The following is a 24,034-nucleotide window of genomic DNA, read 5'->3' on the forward strand; positions in this document are numbered from 1 at the left end:
TCAAAACAAGACAGCAGGCCCCGAAACTGACTCAGAGGAACACGGTGAGTGTGAAACCACAGTTATTTTTATTTTTTTGTAAAATGAATTAAATAAAATTAAAAAAAAAGGCAGGATACAGGATTATTTGGAAAGTGGGAATACACTATAACTTCACTAGAAAAGCTCTTACAGCGCATGTTGAACACCCTTTCGCAGTTTTCACACTCGGCACAGAAAGGCGGACTGGTGCTGACAGGATTAGCTGTGTGCTGGAGACATGGATCTGACAGGTGAAGTGAACAGAGCCCGGCAGCCTGCTACTCAAGCACATATTAAGGCATCTCATAAGAATCTGTTTTAGTTTGTAACGTGTGAAACACTACGGCATCCTCGTGTCGAACCGTTCCTCTGCTACAGCGAATCACGCAGTGTCACTGCAGGGCTTTGAGATGATGGTGAGCACGGAGCAGCACAAGTGTGATGTGTCCCGACGCCAGCATGCTCCTGGGGCGGCCAGCGGGTCAGTACCCAGCCGGGTATGTCAGCAGGCACTGTCTCTGGTGCCCCGAGCCGCGGTCTTTCCCGTCGATCAGGAGCAGAGGGGTCTGCTGGTGGTGCTGGATGATCTCGCTCACTGATGTGAAGTTCTGTGGGAGCAGACAGATGTGTGAACAGGTGACAGTTCTCAGTACTGTAGAGAACAGTGCAACTGAGTGTCACAGTCTCGGTGTCTGTCCCTGTCCAGTGTGTCCAGTGTCACAGTCTCGGGGTCTGTCCCTACCTCCTTGCCCTTCAGTCCAGTGCCCAGGAGGAAGACGTCCGCCTCGCGATGGTAGCGGATCTGGATGTTGAAGACCTTGTTCTGGTACAGGACCATGAGCACATAGGGCTGAGAGGGGGAGCGCTTTGAGCTGTCCCGCACTAGGTACGTGCCGTCCTGAAGCAGCGAGAGAGAGGTCACTAAATACAGATCGATGGATAGTTGAGTGCAGTGCTAAAAATGTGAACTGTGTCCTGTAGAGTGTGCAGGACAGGGAGGAGATTTCACCTGGTTGACTCTCCTCAGACAGGCCTCTGCCTCTTGCCGGGTAATCTGAGCCACGTACCACTGGGGGTCCAGGTCCTGTGTACAAACACACAGAAGGTTAGACAGACAGACACTGGTCACACGGGTAAACAGGCATAGGATAGACAGACACTGGTTACACAGGTAGGCAGACAGACACTGGTTACACAGGTAGACAGGCACAGGATAGACAGACAGACACTTGTTACACAGGTAGACAGGCACAGGATAGACAGACAGACACTTGTTACACAGGTAGACAGGCACAGGATAGACAGAGACTGGTTACACAGGTAGACAGGCACAGGATAGACAGCCACTGGTTACACAGGTAGACAGACAATGGTTACACCATTAGACAGCCTTGAGCCCAGTGCTCAGCTATTTAGTGAGACATCAAAAGTATTTGTGGTAGTCAGTGAGTCAGCTATGCTGTGTGTTTAGCTGTCCCTGTTTCTACTGCTGTTGTTCATCTACATAAGCATTGTGATACAGCCTGTCTGTCATGGTACCAGCTCAGGACTGGGCCATGGGCACTCGGTTAGTCTAGAAACAGGCGAGTGACTGGATCAAAAGAACAGAGCAATGATTAATATACATTCTGTCCTGTCAATGAGGAAACGGGTACTGCTTGCACTATTTTTATGGTTGTATTGATTTCATTCTGTCTGTCACAAAAGCTAGCTAATAGCTTTTCACTGACCTGGTGAAGATTTATGGTAAGCATTATAAAACCATTTTCAGCAATAGCTTCCCTGGTGATTGTCTCGTTTTTTTAATGTGCAACGACAAGGCCGAAGAGGGCCTGCTGGGGTGAGGTAACTCGGAACTGCAGCCTCACCTTGTGGCCACGGGCAGGTATTACAGTGCCATTAGTATGAAGTACAGGGCTCAGACTACAGGACAGAAAATAGCTGAACAGCGCGCCTGTCTGCCTTACAAAGGCTGTGCAATACGCACATTATTCCTAAGTGTTTCTCCAGAAGAGCCCAGCATGAAGCTTTAACTCCTGTGTGCTCCGATACAGAAAGGTCCCAATGAAAGGCCAGGATACAGGCTACTCTCCGGCAATTCAGAGCCAAGCGGAGATTCATAATTCCATCAAGACAGAAGAGCTTGCTGGAATTTGGGCGCTCTTTCTGAGGTCCGACGTGTTATGTTAATATGGAAGACATCACGTTCAAGGCAAGGTAAGCTATAGAGATAGACCGAAAGATGTATATCAGTTTAAGAATTAGACAGTGATGACATCCATCCATCTCCTTACCACTTTGTCCAATTCAGGGTTACAGGGGAGCTGGAGCCTATCCCAGCAAGCAATGGGTGCTAGACTGAGCACTACTCATCACAGGGCAGACGGACACAGACACTGACACCTGGACCAGTTCTCCCAGAAGCCAGTTAACCCACCAGCATGTCTTTGGACTGTGGGAGGAAACCCACACAAACACAGGGAGAACACACAGACTCCACACAGAATGTACCCCAGGGCACCAGCGCTGCCTGTTGGCCATGCCAACCGCTGCGCCACCATGCTGCCACTAAAATCATTACAGCTAATCCTGAACTTCCCCCCTCGCAGAAAAACGCCACCTTGGGACAGGACTGCGGAAGGCACACGCTGCATGCGTGGCGCCCTGTGCTCTGTACCTGCTCGTCATCCATCGCGGGCTCCGAGGTCACGGGGGGTCTCTGGGGCTGGGGAGGGGGCAGGGGCGGTCTGATGTCAGCGGTGCCCCGGGAGTGAGACCGGTGGATATTCACAGCTTTCGAAACACAGACCGGCGTGAGAATACAGTAGCTCCGCCCATCAGGCGGAGAGACACAAGGTCAAATCGATCGGTTTTATTCCTACATTCCTTTCACTCAGTCCCGAGCATCCTCAACTGCTCTACTTCACTGTACTTCACTTCACTGCATAAACATGGACAGTAAGCAGGAACACACTAAAACCACTGAGAGAAATTAAAGAACGAATGAAAGGTAATTGAAAACACGGGGAAGATTTAAAGTCATCAGCAGGGGGTGTCCTATCAGTACAGGCAGCTGCGTGCTGGCCGATGTTTCCAGCGCCTGGCACTGACGTCTCACAGGCCGTCACTCGACACTCGGGACATCTGCTGGAGGTCAAAGGTGTCTCACTCGAGCGCACCAAACTCCTGCCCTGGTGCTGCAGGGCTCACAGGCCTCTCCAGCGCTTATCTGGGCTGGTTCAGGAGCTCAGGCCAGTTCCACCGCTGTGGGAATGGGACCCTGACCTGGGTCGGTACCTACCTGTCTGTAGCCTGGAGGGCAGAGAGCCGGTGGGGTTTAGCCTGGAAGACAGAGGGGGGACACAGGCATGTATGAGATCAATTCAATTCAATTCAATTCAAGGTGCTTTATTAGCATGACCGATGGGTACAATCAGTGTTGATCTCTCACAACCTAACTGGTCTGCAGTTTCTTTAGAGAGCCGCTAGAGGGCAGCACATTCCTAACAAGAACAAAAAACATCTAGAGATCAGTGTTGTCTTTCAGTTTTCATAAAATCATCGTTACCTTCCAGCTGGGAAATGTGTACGCATGTAGCAACTGCTAAAAACATCAAATTCCATAAACAGAAACAGTTTCAGGTTGTCCTTGACTGCTAGATGAGTGTTAGACTTTCTGTGTCTGTGAGAGTGCAATTGTTGTTTCCATCTAAGTTTAATTGTTTTTTTTGAAAGAGCAGATTAATATACCTGCATAACTCTGCATGTGTTGCTTAATCTCGTAATGACTGTTCTGTTAGTTTGTGTTTGTTATGTACTTTTTTCACAGATAACGGAAATACTACAGAAACATAATGGCTTTTGAAAAGTTCTTGTTTTCGGTTTCAAATTTCAAGAGGGGAAATTTTGTTAGGAACTACGATGATTCACTGCAAAACAGGTCTGTACTGTACAGAGTAGTGTAATACAGGCCTGTACTGTATAGAGCAGAGGAATACTGGCCTGTACTGTACAGAGTAGTGTAATACAGGCCTGTACTGTATAGAGCAGAGGAATACTGGCCTGTACTGTACAGAATAGTGTAATATTGGCCATATTATGCTGCAGGAGTGGAAATGAGACCCAGTTGCTCAGCGATCTGTGAAAATTAACACAACTTATAAGAGCAGAAAACAAAAACTGTTTTCGGAATGGTGCTGACTCAGTGCCGAGGAAGTGAAACAGGGTCCCACCTGCAGGAGAGCAGTGTGGGATTTCCCATGCTCATCTTGTTTTGCTGAGCCAAGCAGTTCTCAGGCCTAGAAAGCAGAACAAACGTGTTTTACATCCCAGAGGCTGGGCTCATGCGCACACCAGGCATGCCAGTGCTATTACATCTGCACCCCTGCACAGCGACGGGTTCAGAGGGCTTTCTGACGCCTCCTTGTGGAATGGAGCGGTGCTGCGCTGTGTTTCCCGGTCAGCTAGCACTTTCTGCTGAGACTGCAGTCAGAACTGGAACCAAAAAGCCACTTTACTGCTCCAAAGGCAGTCCAGCGAGAGATTTACAGGCCCCATAGGAGAGGGGAAGCAGGGACTGGACCTGCGTTTCGAAAGAAACTTGCTTTGCAGTAGCGTTACCACGAGTGATGATGGTCTCACTCTTCCTCTTCCTGTCACGACAGCAGGTTATAGGGCTCACCATTACATCACCAGTTTCTGAAGACCTGGGACACGTACTGCATGCAGAGACTGATAAAGTGCTGAAATGTAGTGGTCTGCGGTCCCTTCAGCCCGCAAGGCCTGGAGGTTTTTTAGTTGAGCCTGAGTAAGTGTCGTAGCTGGCCGCCGAGAAGTGTTTCGAAACAGGTGGCCGGAGAGACTAACTGGACAGGGCCTCAGCAGGGGCAGGGCTGGGGGCAGTTAGTCCAGGACAGCAGAGGGGTGTGGGGCTATGGTACATCAGTGCTGCGTGAACAAGCACAACTTCTCAGTCTCAGCCCTTAGACCTCAGTGTCCTGCAGACGCACGGGTTTCTGATTTTACTGAGTGTGTGCAGGGTGCGCAGATGCTGTTATGATTACTGTCTCAGTACTAGAGTGCCCGTGTGGTGCTGTCATTACATTGGGGTGCCATACCCGTCAGAGACTGGGGGTCTGGGCATACGGGGACCCCTCTGCATTGGGAAGGTGTTGGAGTTGGAAGCAGCGCCCCCTCCAGGCTGCGGCAGGGGTGGCCTCAGAATTGGAGCTGTGGAGGAGAAAGGGAGACAGGGAAAGATCGATGACAGAGCGAAGCCAGATCAACCAGTCAATGTGTGAGGAGAGAGAACCTGTACAAGACCAGAGTGGGGTTCAGTCCTCCTGCAGCCCCACGACACACAGATCAGGGGAGGAGAGAGAACCTGTACAAGACCAGAGTGGGGTTCAGTCCTCCTGCAGCCCCAATACACACAGATCAGGGGAGGAGAGAGAAACTGTACAAGACCAGAGTGGGGTTCAGTCCTCCTGCAGCCCCACGACACACAGATCAGGGGAGGAGAGAGAAACTGGACAAGACCAGAGTGGGGTTCAGTCCTCCTGCAGCCCCACAACACACTTATCAGGGGAGGAGAGAGAAACTGGACAAGACCAGAGTGGGGTTCAGTCCTCCTGCAGCCCCACGACACACAGATCAGGGGAGGAGAGAGAAACTGGACAAGACCAGAGTGGGGTTCAGTCTTCCTGCAGCCCCACGGCACACAGATCAGGGGAGGAGAGAGAAACTGTACAAGACCAGAGTGGGGTTCAGTCCTCCTGCAGCCCCACAACACACTTATCAGGGGAGGAGAGAGAAACTGGACAAGACCAGAGTGGGGTTCAGTCCTCCTGCAGCCCCACGACACACAGATCAGGGGAGGAGAGAGAAACTGGACAAGACCAGAGTGGGGTTCAGTCCTCCTGCAGCCCCAATACACACAGATCAGGGGAGGAGAGAGAAACTGTACAAGACCAGAGTGGGGTTCAATCCTCCTGCAGCCCCAATACACACAGATCAGGGGAGGAGAGAGAAACTGTACAAGACCAGAGTGGGGTTCAGCCAGGACAGGCTCTACTCTACTTGATAACCTCTACTTTAATGAACAATCATGGGATCTGTAATTACCCCAGTTTAATGAAGGAAACGAAAACCAACAAAACCCATTAAAATACAAAATCTGAGGATTTTTTATATAATTTATGATGGCAAATTCAAAAACGGAAAATTAAGACTACATAAAAAATATGCAAATGAAAACGGAATAAATTAAATACCCGATATTGTATAGTTTATTGTGAATAAATTATACAAAAAATCTGAAATACTTGCTGGATCCTAAAGGTGCAGAGTTTAGAGCTGGTACTTACTGTCATCCAGTGTCTGAAAATGGAAACAGAAAAAGTCAGATGAGAGGCAGAAGGAAAACACTGATACTACAACCGACTGTACTGCGTTACCATGCACTGAGCTCATACCACAGCCAATTGTACTGCGTTACCGTGCACTGAGCTCATACCACAGCCAATTGTACTGCGTTACCGTGCACTGAGCTCATACCACAGCTGATTGTACTGCGTTACCGTGCACTGAGCTCATACCACAGCTGATTGTACTGCATTACTGTACAATGAGCTCACACTACAAAACAAAATGATTGTGCTTAGAATACACACTGGAGTATTTTAATCAGCATGTAAAGATGTACATGATAATACCAGGCCAAAGCAATGTGCTCTGAGAGTTCCACCATTCCCTCTCCTGTTGGACAGTTGACTCAGATCATTACTATTACTGTCTTGCTATAAACCCTTAAAGAACCACTGATGTCTCAGATGTACGGGGAATACTTACATCTTCTCTCTGGTCCAGTCCAGTGGGTCTGGAAGGGAAAGACACAGAGTTGAACTTTAGTGTTGGACAGAGAAAGACACACACACACACAGAGGGAGATATACAGATGTCTAAATTAGTGTTGGGAGATGGAGAGGGAGAGACAAATGTGTACATTAGTGTTGGACTAAAGTCTGACAATATTGGACAGAGAGGGAGGTACACAGAGTGTAAATTAGTGCTGGACAGAGAAAGAGACACAGAGGTGTACACGAGTGTTGGACAGAGAGGGAGAGACACAGAGGCGTACATGAGTGTTGGACAGAGAGAGTCCATCAGTTCCGAACAGGGGGATAGAGGGAGAGGTATGAATACAGAGAAATCCAGGGAGCTCTCCATCATGATAGGCTGTAGGGGGCGCACCTGGGAGCCATAGGACGTCGGCTCAGGGAGGGTCCCGAAGGTCCATTCCTTTCGACAGGGAGGGGGGGTTTGGCCTGCCTCTGGGTGTCAGGGGGCTTCTCTGCTGCCGGGGGTCTTGGAGAAAGAAGCACAGTCATAACACTGTCCTGAACTGGGCAGCAGGGGAGAGGACAGCATTCTGACACTGGTGTGCTAGGTGGGGGGTTAAAGGTATAGGGAGAGGAGGGAAGAGACAGAGAGAGGGAGTTTTGGGAGTTCCTGAGCTGGCAGTGAAGGCACTGAGGGAGAAGGCACTCAGGGCTTTCTACACAATAAGGAGGCTTTTCAACATCAACCCACCAACAAGAATCTGGCTCCTAATATTTGAAAGTGTGATCCAACCCATTGCCCTACATGGCAGTGAAGTGTGGGGTCCCCTCACAGACCAGGAGTACAGTCAATGGGACAAACATCCCACAGAAAAACACCTAACAATGCATGCAGGGCCGAATGAGATCAATACCCACCATTAATAAACACACAGAAGAGAGTATTAAAATATTGGCTACACCTAAAAAACAGCGACCAAAATTTCTACCACCACAAGGCCCTGCAGAGACGAGAGCTGAGCCCAACAAAGAGCCTAAACAAAACAAATACAATGTAAAACAAAAATCTATAGACATTTACAGACGTTGACAATAAAGTCACAATCATTGTCTCCCAATAGTGCTCCATATGTTTATAGGTAAATATCTTATGATGTGTCTGTATTGTATTGTAAATGAATGTCTGTAGATTTTTTATGTGAATTGTGTTTGTTTTGCTTTGGCAACACTGATTTTACTCTTTGGTCCTGCCAGTCAAGCATCTTGAATTGAATTGAGAGGCAGAGAGAAGCAGGGAGCAGGAGGGAGGAAAGGAGAGGAAAGAGGGGAGAAGGAGAGACGGGGCAGGCAGAGGAGAGTGGGGAGGGGAGCCTGTGTTGAAGAGAGGGAGTACAGGCTGGGTTTGAGAGGATGGGGAGCCATGAGAGGGGCACACAGAGCCTTGAGGGTCAAGGGTCGTTTGGCCAGCAGAGGCCACAGGGAAGCAAGAGTCCCTGCCCCCTGCTCAGGGTGCGCCCCGAATCAGAACCAGCGCTGCGCCCGGGGACAGCCGTGCACCCTGCCGCCTCTGTCGGCGCCCCCTTCAGGTGGCTCCTGGGCCCATTCCACAGTAAGGGACCTTTTTCGGGTGGGAAAGTAACTCTGGCTGGGCCAGCGAAACCGATCCCTTACCTTCGGGGCGGCGTCATAGTCTGTGGAGAGAGAGAGGGGCGTCAGCGACGATACCGCGCTCTGTTTCTCTGCGGGGTGACACACGCAGTCACCCCACGGTGGGGCCCGTTTAAATTTAAACCGGAATTCATTGCGTGTCGAGTTGGGATCTATTTACACGGGACAGCATGAAATAAAGCAAACACATCGCGGCAAAGGAGACGGCCGATCGGCCTCTGACGCCTCTGACAGCTCTGCAGGTCGACGCTCAACACAGACGCGGCCAGGCGGCTGCTGCACACGCCAACAGACCAGGTCTTTGGTCTTCAGCTGACGAGGGGGCTCTTAAAGGGTTGTGAAGGGAGACGAGAAGACGAGATCTAGAAAAATGTTGACCACAGCCCACGTGAGACAGGCAAGACAGCACAAAGACGAGAGAGACAGTGGAACACGAATCTCACCCTGTCTTGTTTTCTTGCTGCAAGGAAGAGAAAAAGAGAAAAAGCGAGTCACATACTGACTAGTATTAGAGTATGTTAGAATAAATGCCAAGATTTACACCACGAGTGCTCATGTTATGATCGTTTTGCGATTCAAGCAGTAAAATAGATCACAATCCTAGTCCGCAGCAGACTGATCCACTCCAGGCTTTACAGTGTTTTACAGCCCAATATTCAAAAACCTTAGCAGTTTCAGTGCTTCAAAGAAGCCAAGGGTGTGTTAGTGCCCAAGTTTTGGAATATACATGTGTGTCTGCGCTGTGTCCCTGATGGACTGGCCTGCGGGCAGAGTGGGTGGAGGTGGTACCTTGGATGGGGGACTCTTTGCTAGCGCCAGGGATCCCTGGCAGCCCGGGCAGGCCCCTCTCCAGAGTCGTGGGCTTCTTACTGCGGTCAACCGAGGGGGCAGCATGGCCTGACGGAGCTGCAGGCAGAAGGGCACAGTGCGTGATGGAGGGTCACAGACACAGTGATACACACATGGGCACACACACTGATACATACACCCTGGCACACAGGCACAGTGCGTGATGGAGGGTCACAGACACAGTAATACACACATGGGCACACACACTGATACATACACACACTGGCACACAGGCACAGTGCGTGATGGAGGGTCACAGACACAGTAATACACACATGGGCACACACACTGATACATACACACTGGCACACAGGCACAGTGCGTGATGGAGGGTCACAGACACAGTCATACACACATGGGCACACACACACACACATACACTGAAACATGCTCACTAATGAACACCCTCAAACACATATGTACTGGTATACACACGGATGCTCACTGACACGCAGAAAGCAGACACATACAGTAAATCCTCCCTGAGAAACCATCAGTCAGACAGCTGGCTGGACAGAAATAGGGACTCACGTTTGTTTGGGGGTCTGAATGGTGCCTGGGGAGACTCTTCGCGTCTTGGGGGAGGTGGGCCCATCTACATAGAAAGAGGAGTTTATGACATGCTGACCAATAGGACACTGAAGCACACGAACACACACTGAAGCTGAGACCCACACATATGTTCAGAGGAGGATATAAAATCCTCAAAGACACTAACACACTCAACTTCATGACTTCTTCAGAATCAAAAGTGAAACATGAACCAGAGGACACCAGTGGAAATTATAGGGAAGAGCCCTTAAAACTGAGAACGGGGTGCACTTTACACAAAGGGTAGTGGGAGTGTGGAACAAGCTGCCCAGACATGCTGTTGAAGCCGATACCCTGGTTTCTTTCAAGAAACAGCTGAATGAGGTCCTCCTTATGACAGGAGGCATTTCTTTGGATTAATTAACCAAATGAGCTAGACTAACTGATTGGCCAATCGTTCGTAACCTTTGTGATGTACTTAAGATTCAGTGAGACTGTAAGTGAGAAAGTACAGTAATAGAGATACAGAAATAAATACAGAGAGGAGTATAGGGACTCACAGTACGGTTGTTGAACCCAGGCAAGGTTGGGCCAGGACGCTGTGGGGGGGCAGGCGGTTGACTTGGGAGTGTCTTCATTGATGTAGCACGAGACTGGTTATCTACAGACACAACGACACCACAGCTGACACACAGAAGGTATAGTAGTCTGTACACTGTGAAGGCAGTACAGTCCCTGTGTAGAGTGTGTACTGTACCTGTATACAGGTAACACTGTGAAGGCAGTACAGTCCCTATGTAGAGTGTGTGTACTGTACTTGTATATTGGTAACACTGTGAAGCTTGTACTGTACCTATGTAGACAGAGTTGTTATTAATGGGCTTGGCTGGGAAGATCTTGTTAGGCTGATCATCAGGGGGCTCAGAGGGAGGGGGTTCATAGTCGTTGTCACTCTCCCCCCCCTCGGGCCCTCCCTCTGTTGGGGATTCATAATCACCCCCACTACCAACATCATCCTCTGCGTCCGGACTCTCGTAGTCATCACTGTCCTCCTAGAAGGACAGGCACACAGGCAGGGTTATAAGATAACTTTTATTGGCCATATACAATTTCTTGTATTAGGAATTTGTCTTTTCGCAGACCCCAACTTGCTCTCCATGAGACACACAGACAGGGAGAGAAGCTGGGGGTCAGAACGCAGGGTCAGCCATTTATACAGCACCCCTGGAGCAGTTGGGCCTTGCTTAGGGGCCCAACGGAGTAGGATCGCTGTTCTGGCCGGGGGTTACGAACCGGCAACCTTCCAGCCACAGGCGCAAATCCTGAGCCACAGAGCCACCACACCGTTGGAGAGAGACACTGAGAAGGAGCAGCAGACAGAGACAGGCAGAAAGGCAGAGTAAACCCAGAGACAGACAGGGCTCAGACAGACACAGGGGAGAATGACCACAATCATGACAGTCCAGTCCAGGGCTCAGACAGAGGGACAGAGAGAGACTGGCCACAGTAATAACAGTCCAGGGCTCAGACAGAGGCACAGAGAGGGACTGACCACAAGAATAGCAGCCCAGGGTTCAGACAGAAGGACAGAAAGAGACTGACCACAGGAACCAATGGCTCAGACAGAGAAAACAGCCCTGTAGCTACAGTGACCTAACAGCTCTACTTACAAACTCCTCTGAGTCCCAGCCTTGATCATTGTCCTGAGGGAATTCTACTGAGAGAGGATAGAAAGGTGGGGACAGAGTAAGGTGACATTTATTATCAACAGAGATGCACACAGAAAACTGCACAGCCATGAGGCTAACATAGCCAGACAGACAGATGCTGCAACATAGAGACATAAATACTGTAGTTAGACAGGCAGATACCTGATACTGCGGATGGACAGATAGACAGACACACACTGTAGTGAGAGAGATAGACACATACTGTAGTTAGAGAGATAGACACATACTGTAGTAAGACAGACAGATCCAGCTGATGGACTGAAATCATATCATGCTCTTCCAGAGTCATTCTCCTGATTGGCGTTGTAAAATTGGACCTTGCAAGCATACAGACTTTCCAACAGGCCAGGACACATTGAGCACAGACTCCTGAGCAGAGAGGACACCAGCCCCACAGGACAGTCCTCCTGGGAGAGGGGGACACTGGCACACACCGAACTGGCAGCATGTCCCCTACCTTGTTCTTTGATCCTGAGAGGTGCCTGCCTGTGAGAGAGAGGAAGAATGACAGTGGGGTAACTGACTTTCCAAATCAAACTGCTCCCTCGTGGGATTTCTCAATCACTCTGTCAGCCTGGTGAACCTCTGCCTGCATCCCCAGGAACCCCAGCCAGGGCTCCAGTGAACCACAGCCAGCGTCCCAGCACACACCAGCCAGCGTCCCGGCACACACCAGCCAGGGCTCCAGTGAACCACAGCCAGCGTCCCAGCACACACCAGCCAGCGTCCCAGCACACACCAGCCAGCGTCCCAGCACACACCAGCCAGCGTCCCAGCACACACCAACCAGCGTCCCAGCACACACCAACCAGCGTCCCAGCACACACCAGCCAGCGTCCCAGCACACACCAGCCAGCGTCCCAGCACACACCAGCCAGCGTCCCAGCACACACCAGCCAGCATCCCAGCACACACCAGCCAGCGTCCCAGCATATAGGACACAGCTATATAGGACAGATCTCTATACTATACACATGCCACTGTATATATGACATGTTTCTATACTGTATACATCTCTATATTGTACACGAGCTATTGTATATATGACACATTTCTATAATTTACACGTCTCTATATTGTACACAGCTATGATTTATCTCTATACTGAACATAATGTATTTATGACACGTCTCCATACTGTCCATAAACTATATATGTGATACAGGTGGTAACTAATGGACAGTGACTGGTGACTGGTAACTCACTTCTTGTGGAAAAGACCCCTCTTCTCCTCCTTCTTGTTGATGTCATGACACAGTCGGCTGATCATCCTGGAAAGAAACAAAGCAGCAGCGAGCCTCTGTTAAAGACCCTGAGCAAAGAACCTGCACACACTCTGCGTGCACGCCCTGTGTCCAGCCCAAAGACAGAGTAGTATGTCACAAGCTCTCTGAAGGACAAGAGATGGAGAGAACGCCCTGTGTCCAGCTCAGAGAAAGAGAGCTTGTCCCAGGCTCTCTAAAGGACAGGAGACTGAGAGCACACCCTGTGTCCAGCCCAGAGACAGAGAAGATTGTCACAGGCTCTCTGAAGGACAGGAGACTGACAGCACACCCTGTGTCCAGCCCAGAGACAGAGAAGATTGTCACAGGCTCTCTGAAGGACAGGAGACTGAGCATGCCCTGTGTCCAGCCCTGAGACAGAGAAGATTATCACAGGCTCTCTGAAGGACAGGAGACTGAGAGCACACCCTGTGTCCAGCCCAGAGACAGAGAAGATTGTCACAGGCTCTCTGAAGGACAGGAGACTGACAGCACGCCCTTTGTCCAGCCCTGAGACAGAGAAGATTATCACAGGCTCTCTGAAGGACAGGAGACTGAGAGCACACCCTGTGTCCAGCCCAGAGACAGAGAAGATTGTCACAGGCTCTCTGAAGGACAGGAGACTGACAGCACGCCCTGTGTCCAGCCCAGAGACAGAGAAGATTGTCACAGGCTCTCTGGAGGGCAGGGGACCTGACGTCAGAGATGACAGACAGAGGCCACACTGCACGTCCCTCTGGCCTACTCTCAAAGGATGTGGTCACACTGGGCCCTCTTCTGTGGATGACGCATTGTCCCACGCGCTGTCTCTCAGATTCCACTTCGAAATGTGCTGCACTGCTACGACTGAACTAAAACTGCTGCAGATATAAAATTCTCTCCCTCTGATCCATACTAGTGTGAATCTGACCATCTCAACATACACACACAAACTCAGATGCACAAAGATACACACAAGTACACAAGAAAGAAACACACAGAAACACAAAGATACACAGGTACACACACAGACGGAAAGTCCTTGCTGCTTCGCTTTGTTCAGTTTAGAAATTCCTGTGTCTCTATTTCCTGTGTATCATGTATACCTCATGTGTATTCATGTATAAGTGTACAGGTACACATGACACTCTCCTGTGACTGTGTGTGTGAGTGTGTGTACAGGTACACATGACACTCTCCTGTGACTGTGTGTATGTGTACAGGTACACATTACACTCTCCTGTGACTGTGTGTGAGTGTGTGTGTACAGGTACACATGAAACTCTCCTGTGACTGTGTGTATGTGTACAGGTACACATGACACTCTCCTGTGACTGTGTGTATGTGTACAGGTACACATGACACTCTCCTGTGACTGTGTGTATGTGTACAGGTACACATGACACTCTCCTGTGACTGTGTGTGTGTACAGGTACACATGACACTCTCCTGTGACTGTGTGTGTGTACAGGTACACATGACACTCTCCTGTGACTGTGTGTGTGTACAGGTACACATGACACTCTCCTGTGACTGTGTGTGTGTACAGGTACACATGACACTCTCCTGTGACTGTGTGTGTGTACAGGTACACATGACACTCTCCTGTGACTGTGTGTATGTGTACAGGTACACATGACACTCTCCTGTGACTGTGTGTGTGTACAGGTACACATGACACTCTCCTGTGACTGTGTGTGTGTACAGGTACACATGACACTCTCCTGTGATCGCCCCACTGACAGTTGTGCCACGGTCTGTATTTCTCAGCTGTGACTCTTGCTCTTCTTGCATCAGTGTTTCTGAGAGTGTGAGGGGGTGGGCCCCGTCTCTGATGACTCCTTCGGTCTTGCGGGGGGTGATCTTGGGTGATGAGGCAGGCTGCGAGGGGGCAGACACACGGGATGTTTCCATTGGAGCTGGATGGCGTAAGAGACCAGCCTCACTTCCTCTGTAAGTGTCGTGGGACCTAGTTCCTTGATGAAGGCCTGGCCACTGTCAGAATGACACTCTGTATCTCTACTGTTGGTCACTCCAGGGCACACTGGACAACATGTCAGGGAATCACTAAAACCCAAAATAACTCCACAGGGATACATCTGTCCTGGTTTCCTCTTCTCTGGGGAATCCAAGCAGAAGCTAACATTGACAACCCTCACTCCACTTCACGGGCTTCTTCTTTCTTGATGGCTCGTCTTGATGGATCAACCCTGGTCCTGAAAACCCAATAGCGTGGAGACGGCAGAAGTTTCACCAGATCTGATTGGGCTGAACCAGTCCTTGGACCCTGGTGTCTTAACTGTGCCTGTGACCAGGAGTTCTGACCTGATCGATTGGACTAGCACGACTGTCCAGACTGAGGAGTGTCCCCTCAGGGATCTGTCCTTTGGGAATCTCTCTCAGTGCAGTATCATATTGCTAAAGATTGAAAGGAAGGAAGGAGAGGAATGACTGAGAGCAAGAGAAGGAAGGGATAGCGACATAGAAAGGGGAGATGAAAAAGATGAGAGAATAGAAGATAATGAAGATGGAGGCAGGCAAGTTGACAACCTTGGGTGAGAAGGAGGAGAGAAGAAAGGAGAGAGGACGGAGGGCAGAGAGACAGGAAAGAACATACAGGATGTGTTGCTGTTGCACTGTGCCAGCGTGAGGCTGTGAGCAGATGTACTGACAGGCCTGTACAGAGAGGGGATGGCTCAGAGAAATACTCACGGCGCATGCAGCTTGGGGAACTTCTGCAGGTCGTTCTCTGACATGTCCTGAAAAACAGCAGGAAAATATAGTCAGTCAGCGCATCCCGCATCAACAATAAAGGCTCAGCAAGAGCCCCTTGACCCTAAGAGGAATAATCCATGTCTATAGAGGTGATATGTACTGTAGATAACAGGATAGGGCCATGTAACAAAGTTGACATGTGCTGTGGGAGACAAGATAGGACCCTATCTACAGAGTGTACATGTACTGTAGATAATAGGATAGGACCATGTCCACAGAGGTGATATGTAGGTGACAGGATAGGACCATGTCTACAGAGTTGACATGTACTGTGTATGACAGGATAGGGCTGTCTCTACAGAGGCGATATGTAGGTGATAGGATCGTGACTACAGAGGTTAAAACAAAGTGGCCGTAAATGATAACTTTGGGATCATTGCATTTCTTTTAGAATCTGGACCAAATTATGTTCTTTGGTATGGTTAGTTAATTACACAGACTTCATTGTTACAATACTACCTTAATTATTCTAAGTGAAGACTGTAAAATAGGCTGAGAACTTATATAATGACAGTAAAACACTTTCGCTGGACTCACACAAACAGAATAAATAAAATATCACAATAACTCAATCACACAGTGCAGACAGATATGATACAACATGAATAATAGTTGACTCACCAAGAATCTGGGGCCATTTATACTGTGCTTCTTGACCACTCTGTCACAGTCCTTCAAGTCCATCTGTGGAGACAGGAGTGGGACATCAGTACGAAAATCTCCAACTGTCACAGCACTCAGTCTAGGAGACCTGTCTACAATGGTCTTCTCTATCAGACCCCTTTCACCCCCTCTCCTGAAGCCTGTACCCCACTGTCTCTCTATCAGACCCCTCAATCCTCTCCTGCAGTCTGTACCCCACTGTCTCTCTATCAGACCCCTTTCACCCCCTCTCCTGAAGCCTGTACCCCACTGTCTCTCTATCAGACCCCTCAATCCTCTCCTGCAGCCTGTACCCCACTGTCTCTCTGTCAGACCCCTTTCACCCCCTCTCCTGCAGCCTGTACCCCACTGTCTCTCTGTCAGACCCCTTTCACCCCCTCTCCTGCAGCCTGTACCCCACTGTCTCTCTATCAGACCCCTCAATCCTCTCCTGTAGCCTGTACCCCACTGTCTCTCTGTCAGACCCCTCAATCCTCTCCTGCAGTCTGTACCCCACTGTCTCTCTATCAGACCCCTCAATCCTCTCCTGCAGTCTGTACCCCACTGTCTCTCTATCAGACCCCTCAATCCTCTCCTGCAGCCTGTACCCCACTGTCTCTCTGTCCGACCCCTTTCACCCCCTCTCCTGTAGCCTGTACCCCACTGTCTCTCTGTCAGACCCCTCAATCCTCTCCTGCAGTCTGTACCCCACTGTCTCTCTATCAGACCCCTCAATCCTCTCCTGCAGTCTGTACCCCACTGTCTCTCTATCAGACCCCTCAATCCTCTCCTGCAGCCTGTACCCCACTGTCTCTCTGTCAGACCCCTTTCACCCCCTCTCCTGCAGCCTGTACCCCACTGTCTCTCTATCAGACCCCTCAATCCTCTCCTGCAGCCTGTACCCCACTGTCTCTCTGTCAGACCCCTCAATCCTCTCCTGCAGCCTGTACCCCACTGTCTCTCTATCAGACCCCTCAATCCTCTCCTGCAGTCTGTACCCCACTGTCTCTCTATCAGACCCCTCAATCCTCTCCTGCAGTCTGTACCCCACTGTCTCTCTATCAGACCCCTCAATCCTCTCCTGCAGCCTGTACCCCACTGTCTCTCTGTCCGACCCCTTTCACCCCCTCTCCTGCAGCCTGTACCCCACTGTCTCTCTCTCAGACCCCTTTCACCCCCTCTCCTGCAGCCTGTACCCCACTGTCTCTCTGTCAGACCCCTTTCACCCCCTCTCCTGCAGCCTGTACCCCACTGTCTCCCTCTTAGTCCTCTCTCACCCCCTCTCCTGAGGTCTGTGCTAGTTTAGGTTTAATGGGGACTCACTCTCTCCCCTCAGTGACGAACACTGCAGTCACCTCCTGTATCTGTCGCAAGCTGCACGTCTCCAGCATTATTCTCCATTATTCTCCAGCGGCTTCTCTGCAGAGCTATGTGGTGAATAATGGGTTTCTGCTGCACCACAATCTCCCCAATTCCTACCCGTCTTGAGGAGCTCCTACCGGCATAGAGCTGAGTACCAAAGTATTCATTTATAAAGTATTAAAGTGATTACTACCACAGGGGTGTGAAAATCTAGTCTGAGCCAGGATTGCAAAGACTTTCTCTGCACAATGTAAATCTTCATTACTGCAGCTATGTAGAGCAATCTTGACAGGCGTCCCTGAAGAGATGTACAGGATATATTTTTATTCAGATTTCTAATTAAAAAAACTATGAAGTGATTTCAAAACTGAGATTCTGTCGCTTACTGAAAAAGAAGATGTGTACATTTTATTTTGCTCTGGTATCACAGACACAGTTTAAGCTGGCAGCTCTGAATCATTGGGACAGAAGCAGGCCCTGCTTTAACCTGCTGGGAGCTCTGAGCTCTGAGTTGTACTGGACTGGACTGGACCTACTTGGGCTGGGTTGTATTGGGCAGAACTGGACCTACCTGGGTTTGGTTGACCTATATTGGACTGGACTGGACCTAGCTGGGCTGGGTTGTATTTGACTGGACTGGATTTATCTGTGCTGGGTTATATTTGACTGGATTGGACCTATCTCGGCTGGGTTGTATTTGACTGGAATGGACCTAGCTGGGATGGGTTGTATTTGAGTTGAATAGACCTAGCTGGGCTGGGTTGTATTGGACTGGACGTAGCTGGGCTGGGTTGTTTTTGACTAGAATGGACTTAGATGGTTTGGGTTGTATTGGACTGGACTGGCCTTAGACTGGATTGGACCTAGCTGGGCTGGGTTGTATTGGACTGGACTGGACCTAGCTGGTTTGGGTTGTATTGGACTGGACCTAGCTGGGCTGGGTTTTATTGGACTGGACTGGACCTATCTCGGCTGGGTTGTATTTGACTGGACTGGACCTAGCTGGGCTGGGATGTGTTTAACTGGACTGGACCTAGCTGGGTTGGGTTAGGCTGGTGTGTGCTGCAATGGACTGCATAGGCATGGTTTTGTCTACGCCAGACCTGACTGTAGGCTGCACTGGAACAGAGGGTGCAGCACTCCTATGAACAGGTGCAGCAGCACTTACTTCACAGCTGCGCTACAGGGTATCCGAGCAGTGGCCCGACACATGCCCCGCTGGGTGCTGGAGGAAGCACTGCAGGGCGCGCGGTACCTGCTGTGGTCTGGCCCTGTCTGCGCTGCTCCTTTAATCTCATTCGCCGATGCTCCGTCTCTGCCTGACACACTTCCTGCCCCAGGGCTGGGCGCGTCAGCAGTGGCCTTGCTATGATTTTCCATGCGTCCCAAAGCGGGCGCCCAGCTGGAACTGGCTGACATTAAGAGCGGATCGGACTTTGGGAGTCTTCCAGTCTGCCACAGTGGAACAGTCTGCATGTTGGCCTCAGACTTCACAGAACATAACCATGAATTTACTGGGCAGTGGGTTCCCCTTCTCTATCTTCTTCTCCCATATCTCTAAAATCTACACCATGACTTCACTGGGCTAGGCCGTTTCTCTTTATTTTATCCCACACATGATTCAAACCCACAACACTACTGTCTGACAGACAAGGTTCTGAGCATCACTCCTCAGTGCTATGACCACACTGTCCTGCAGCACACTTTCCTAATGGAGGTGACTGTGTGAGTTCAGAAGTCTGATTCCTGAGCATCACTCCTAACTGCTATGACCACGCTGTGCTGCAGCACACTTTCCTAATGGAGGTGAAGGTGTGAATTCAGGAGTGTGAGCACTGCTCCACACTGCTATGAGCATGCTCTAAAACACACACACCTAATGAAGATGAAGGCTCTGCACAACCAAGAGAGGAGAGAGAGAGAACAGAGGTTTGAGGGTACAGAGAGAAGACAGAGAGGCAGGGGAGAGAGTGAGAGAGAAGAGGGGACAGAGAGGCAGGGGAGAGAGTGAGAGGGTGTACTGGTACAGTCAGAGCCATGAGTCAGGGTGCTGTGGGCTGTTGGCCACACTGGGGGGTGGGGGTGGGGGGGTCCTGGCTGCAGCTATTTCTCTTACAGGCTCCTTTCTGGATCTCAGTTTGTCACAGCACCATGTGTGCCAAGAGCCTCAACACTGGACTGAACTCAGGTACAAGGACACCCTGCCCACAAAGGTACACCCACAGGTCAGTCTGTGCTTTTACTTAAGAGTTAGTTCCATCCATTCCCTGACTCAGTGGGAAGGTGGCACTCATATTTGTTAGTGCACCCAGTGACGGGCCGAGATAAACTCCACTGGTCAGTGAGGGGCTGAGCAAAGCTCCACTGGTCAGTGACGGGCCTAGATGAGCTCCACTGGTCAGTGATGGGCCTAGATGAGCTCCACTGGTCAGTGACGGGCCTAGATGAGCTCCACTGGTCAGTGATGGGCCTAGATGAGCTCCACTGGTCAGTGACGGGCCTAGATGAGCTCCACTGGTCAGTGATGGGTCTAGATGAGCTCCACTGGTCAGTGATGGGCCTAGATGAGCTCCACTGGTCAGTGATGGGTCTAGATGAGCTCCACTGGTCAGTGACGGGCCTAGATGAGCTGTACTGGTCAGTGACGGGTCTAGATGAGCTCCACTGGTCAGTGACGGGCCTAGATGAGCTGTACTGGTCAGTGATGGGTCTAGATGAGCTCCACTGGTCAGTGACGGGCCTAGATGAGCTCCACTGGTCAGTGACGGGCCTAGATGAGCTCCACTGGTCAGTGACGGGTCTAGATGAGCTCCACTGGTCAGTGACGGGCCTAGATGAGCTCCACTGGTCAGTGACGGGCCTAGATGAGCTGTACTGGTCAGTGACGGGCCTAGATGAGCTCCACTGGTCAGTGATGGGCCTAGATGAGCTCCACTGGTCAGTGACGGGCCTAGATGAGCTGTACTGGTCAGTGATGGGTCTAGATGAGCTCCACTGGTCAGTGACGGGCCTAGATGAGCTCCACTGGTCAGTGACGGGCCTAGATGAGCTCCACTGGTCAGTGACGGGCCTAGATGAGCTCCACTGGTCAGTGACGGGTCTAGATGAGCTCCACTGGTCAGTGACGGGCCTAGATGAGCTCCACTGGTCAGTGACGGGCCTAGATGAGCTGTACTGGTCAGTGACGGGCCTAGATGAGCTCCACTGGTCAGTGACGGGCCTAGATGAGCTGTACTGGTCAGTGACGGGCCTAGACGAGCTTAAATGGTCAGCGACAGCGTGAGCAGAGCTCCATTTAGCTAAACGCGAACTCACTGCAGCCAGCGCTACCACAGCGCTAACTCACTGGGGACAACAGTGGACAATCTCACTGCAGGCAGAACTAGCTCACTTCAGACAACACGAGCACACTGCTGGCAACATTAACACAATGCTAATTCACTGCAGGCAACACTACCACACTGAGGACAATAAACATCAGCTGCAGGCAGCGCTAACTCACTACGGGCGACTCTAACACAACACTAACTGTGGGGGACACTAACACAATGCTAACTCACTATGGGTGACTCTAACACAATACTAACTGTAAGGCACACTAACACAACGCTAACTCACTGCGGGTGACTCTAACACAATACTAACTGTGAGGCACACTAACACAACGCTAACTCACTGCGGGCGACTCTAACAATGCTAATTCACTGCAGGGGGTGCTGACACAACACTAACTCACTGTAGGCGATGCTAACACAACGCTAACTCACTGTGAGGTGCGCCAACACAATGCTAACCCACTGCAGGTGATGCTTACACAACTCTAACTCACTGCAGATGTTGCTAACTCAATGTGGGCGACGCTAACAATGAAAACTCACTGCGGGCAACTAACACAACTCTAACTCACTGTCAGTGACTCTAACACAACTAACTCAGTGTGGGCAACTCTAACAGAACGCTAACTCACTCCATGTGACAGTCTTAACACGCAGCACACAACGCCAACACACTGCATACAACGCCAACTCACGGTAGACAACGCTAACACATTGTAGACAACGCCAACACACTGGAGACAATGCTAACACTTTTGACAAAGCTAACTCACTGGAGACAATGCCAATTTACTGCAGACAACATGAACTCACTGTAAACAACGCTTAATTCACTGTACGCAATGCTTACTCACTGTAGGCAATGATAATTTACTGATGGGTGATACGAATTCAGTGACGGGTGATACTAACTCATCGCAGACAACGCTAACTCGTTGTAGGCAACACAAATTTGCAGTGGGCAAGGCTAATACAGTGTGAGTGATGTTAACACACTGCAGACAACACTAACACACCTCTGAATCACTGAAGGCTATGCTCACAAACTGCAGATAATGCTAACACACTGCAGACAATGCCTACTTGCTGTGGGAAATACTAACTCATTCTGGGCAATACTAACATAGAGTAGGCAATGCTAACACATTGTAGACAACGCTAACTCACTGCACACAAAGCTAGCATGCAGCAGACAATGCTAAGGTAGCAAGCAACACTAACACATTGTAGACAATGCTAAGGTAGCAAGCAACACTAACACATTGTAGACAATGCCAGCTCACTGGAGACAATGTTAATTCACTGTACACAATGCTAATGCAGTCGACAACGCTAACATGGTGTAGTTAACTCACTGCAGACAACGCTAACTCACAGTAGACATCACAAACTCACTGGAGACAACGCCAACACACTGGAGACAATGACGATTTACTGCAGACAGCATTAACTCACTGTAAACAACGCGAACTCACTGTAGACAACACCAACACACTGTAGACAATGCTTAATTCACTGTACGCAATGCTAACTCACTGACAGGTGATACTAACACAGTGCAGGTAACGCTAACTCATCGCAGACAATGCTAACTCGCTGTTGGCAACACAAAATTGTTGTGGGCAAGGCTAATACAGTGTGAGTGATGTTAACACACTGCATGCGACGCTAACACACCTCTGATTTACTGAAGGCTATGCTGACTCAGAAGATAATGCTGACTCACTGAAGACAACGCTCACAAACTGCAAATAATGCTAACACACTAGAGACAATGCCTACTTGCTGTGGGAAATGCGAACTCATTGTTGGCAATACTAACATACTGTAGGCAATGCTAACACATTGTAGACAACGCAAACTCACTGTAGACAACGCTAAGGCAGTAGACAACACTAACACATTGTAGACAACGCTAACACACTGCAGACAACACTAAGGTAGCAGACAACACTAACACATTGTAGACAATGCCAGCTCACTGGAGACAACATTAATTCACTGTACACAATGCTAATGCAGTCGACAACGCTAACATGGTGTAGTTAACTCACTGCAGACAACGCTAACTCACAGTAGACATCACAAACTCACTGGAGACAACGCCAACACACTGGAGACGACGCTAACTCACTGGAGACGACGCTGCTAACTCACTGGAGACGACGCTAACACACTGGAGACGACGCTAACACACTGGAGACGACGCTGCTAGCACACTGGAGACGACGCTGCTAGCACACTACGGGCGACGCTAACTCACTGGAGACAAGGCTACCATAACGACAACACAACCCAAGTGGACGGAGCAGCTGACCACAAGAGGCGGGTTTGCCCCAGAAAGGGAGCGATCTCGATCATCGTCCTCTCCCACGAAAAAACCAAGCGCAGAGACACTGACTCCCCCAGGCCCAGGAGCTGGGCTGAGCGCGAGAGCCGAGGGCCACGGGCCCGGTCTCGCGTGCCGAAGCCCCGGACAGCCCGCACCAAACCCGAGAGCGCCGGGGTCGGGCCTGACGCACTCACCGACTTGAGGTACTCTGCCAGCTTGTTGGCGTTCCAGCCCAGGACTTCAGTCCGGCTAGGGAGCTGGTCGAAACTCATGTTGCTCCCCTCACGTAGCGAGATATTCCGCTCCGAATCCGAGTCCCTTGAAGAAGAAGAAGAAGGAGAAGCCGAAAAACGGGCAACGAGCGAGCCTGGGCCGACCGCGTCCTCCTGCCCGGTTACCTCCTGCTCGGCATGCTGGATGGAGAGGGCCCCAAGAAAATGGCTCCCGCGGCTTCGCTGCTACGCCCTGAGCTCTGGCGTCGCGGCGCTGCGGAGGAAGTGAGGTGCCCGACGAGAGAGAGAGAGCGAGAGAGAGAGAGATGGCCTGCACGCACTGTGCAGCAGAACGAGCCCGCACCAAACAGCTCACACCGAGGGAGTGAGAGAGAGAGAGACAGGAAGGAAGCGCTCAAGACTGAACGAATGCTGACATCTTCCTCTTGCGAAACCAGGGCTGTCAACCTCGGATGGGGGGGTCTGGTGGGGGGGGG

General features: G+C 50.4%; 1 protein-coding gene across 5 annotated transcripts; it reads right to left on the minus strand.

Annotated features, from left to right (window-relative positions):
• Positions 1-49: 49 nt before the first annotated feature.
• Positions 50-23,843, minus strand: lcp2a (lymphocyte cytosolic protein 2a). 5 transcript variants are annotated; one of them, XM_088604216.1, is made up of 22 exons: positions 23,520-23,843; positions 16,276-16,338; positions 15,592-15,638; positions 12,844-12,909; positions 12,096-12,124; positions 11,579-11,625; positions 10,762-10,960; positions 10,469-10,569; positions 9,909-9,972; positions 9,318-9,434; positions 8,972-8,988; positions 8,532-8,551; positions 7,273-7,386; positions 6,871-6,898; positions 6,387-6,399; positions 5,139-5,250; positions 4,254-4,319; positions 3,323-3,363; positions 2,699-2,814; positions 1,031-1,105; positions 764-919; positions 50-629 (listed from the first exon to the last, which is right to left on the minus strand). In XM_088604216.1, the coding sequence occupies exons 1-22, from the start codon at positions 23,595-23,597 to the stop codon at positions 504-506; spliced, it is 1,695 nt and encodes a 564-aa protein (XP_088460342.1). In that variant the 5' UTR covers positions 23,598-23,843; the 3' UTR covers positions 50-503. The 5 variants fall into 5 exon arrangements, with proteins under 5 accessions (XP_088460342.1, XP_088460343.1, XP_088460341.1 ...); XM_088604217.1 differs by lacking the exon at positions 6,387-6,399 and having other exon boundaries at positions 6,858-6,898; positions 11,579-11,622; positions 23,520-23,839; XM_088604215.1 differs by lacking the exon at positions 6,387-6,399 and having other exon boundaries at positions 6,858-6,898; positions 23,520-23,837.
• Positions 23,844-24,034: the final 191 nt, after the last annotated feature.

This window comes from Lepisosteus platostomus, chromosome 13, assembly GCF_059453375.1.
Source record: "Lepisosteus platostomus isolate fLepPlt1 chromosome 13, fLepPlt1.hap1, whole genome shotgun sequence".
Classification (NCBI taxonomy): Eukaryota; Metazoa; Chordata; class Actinopteri; order Semionotiformes; family Lepisosteidae; genus Lepisosteus; species Lepisosteus platostomus.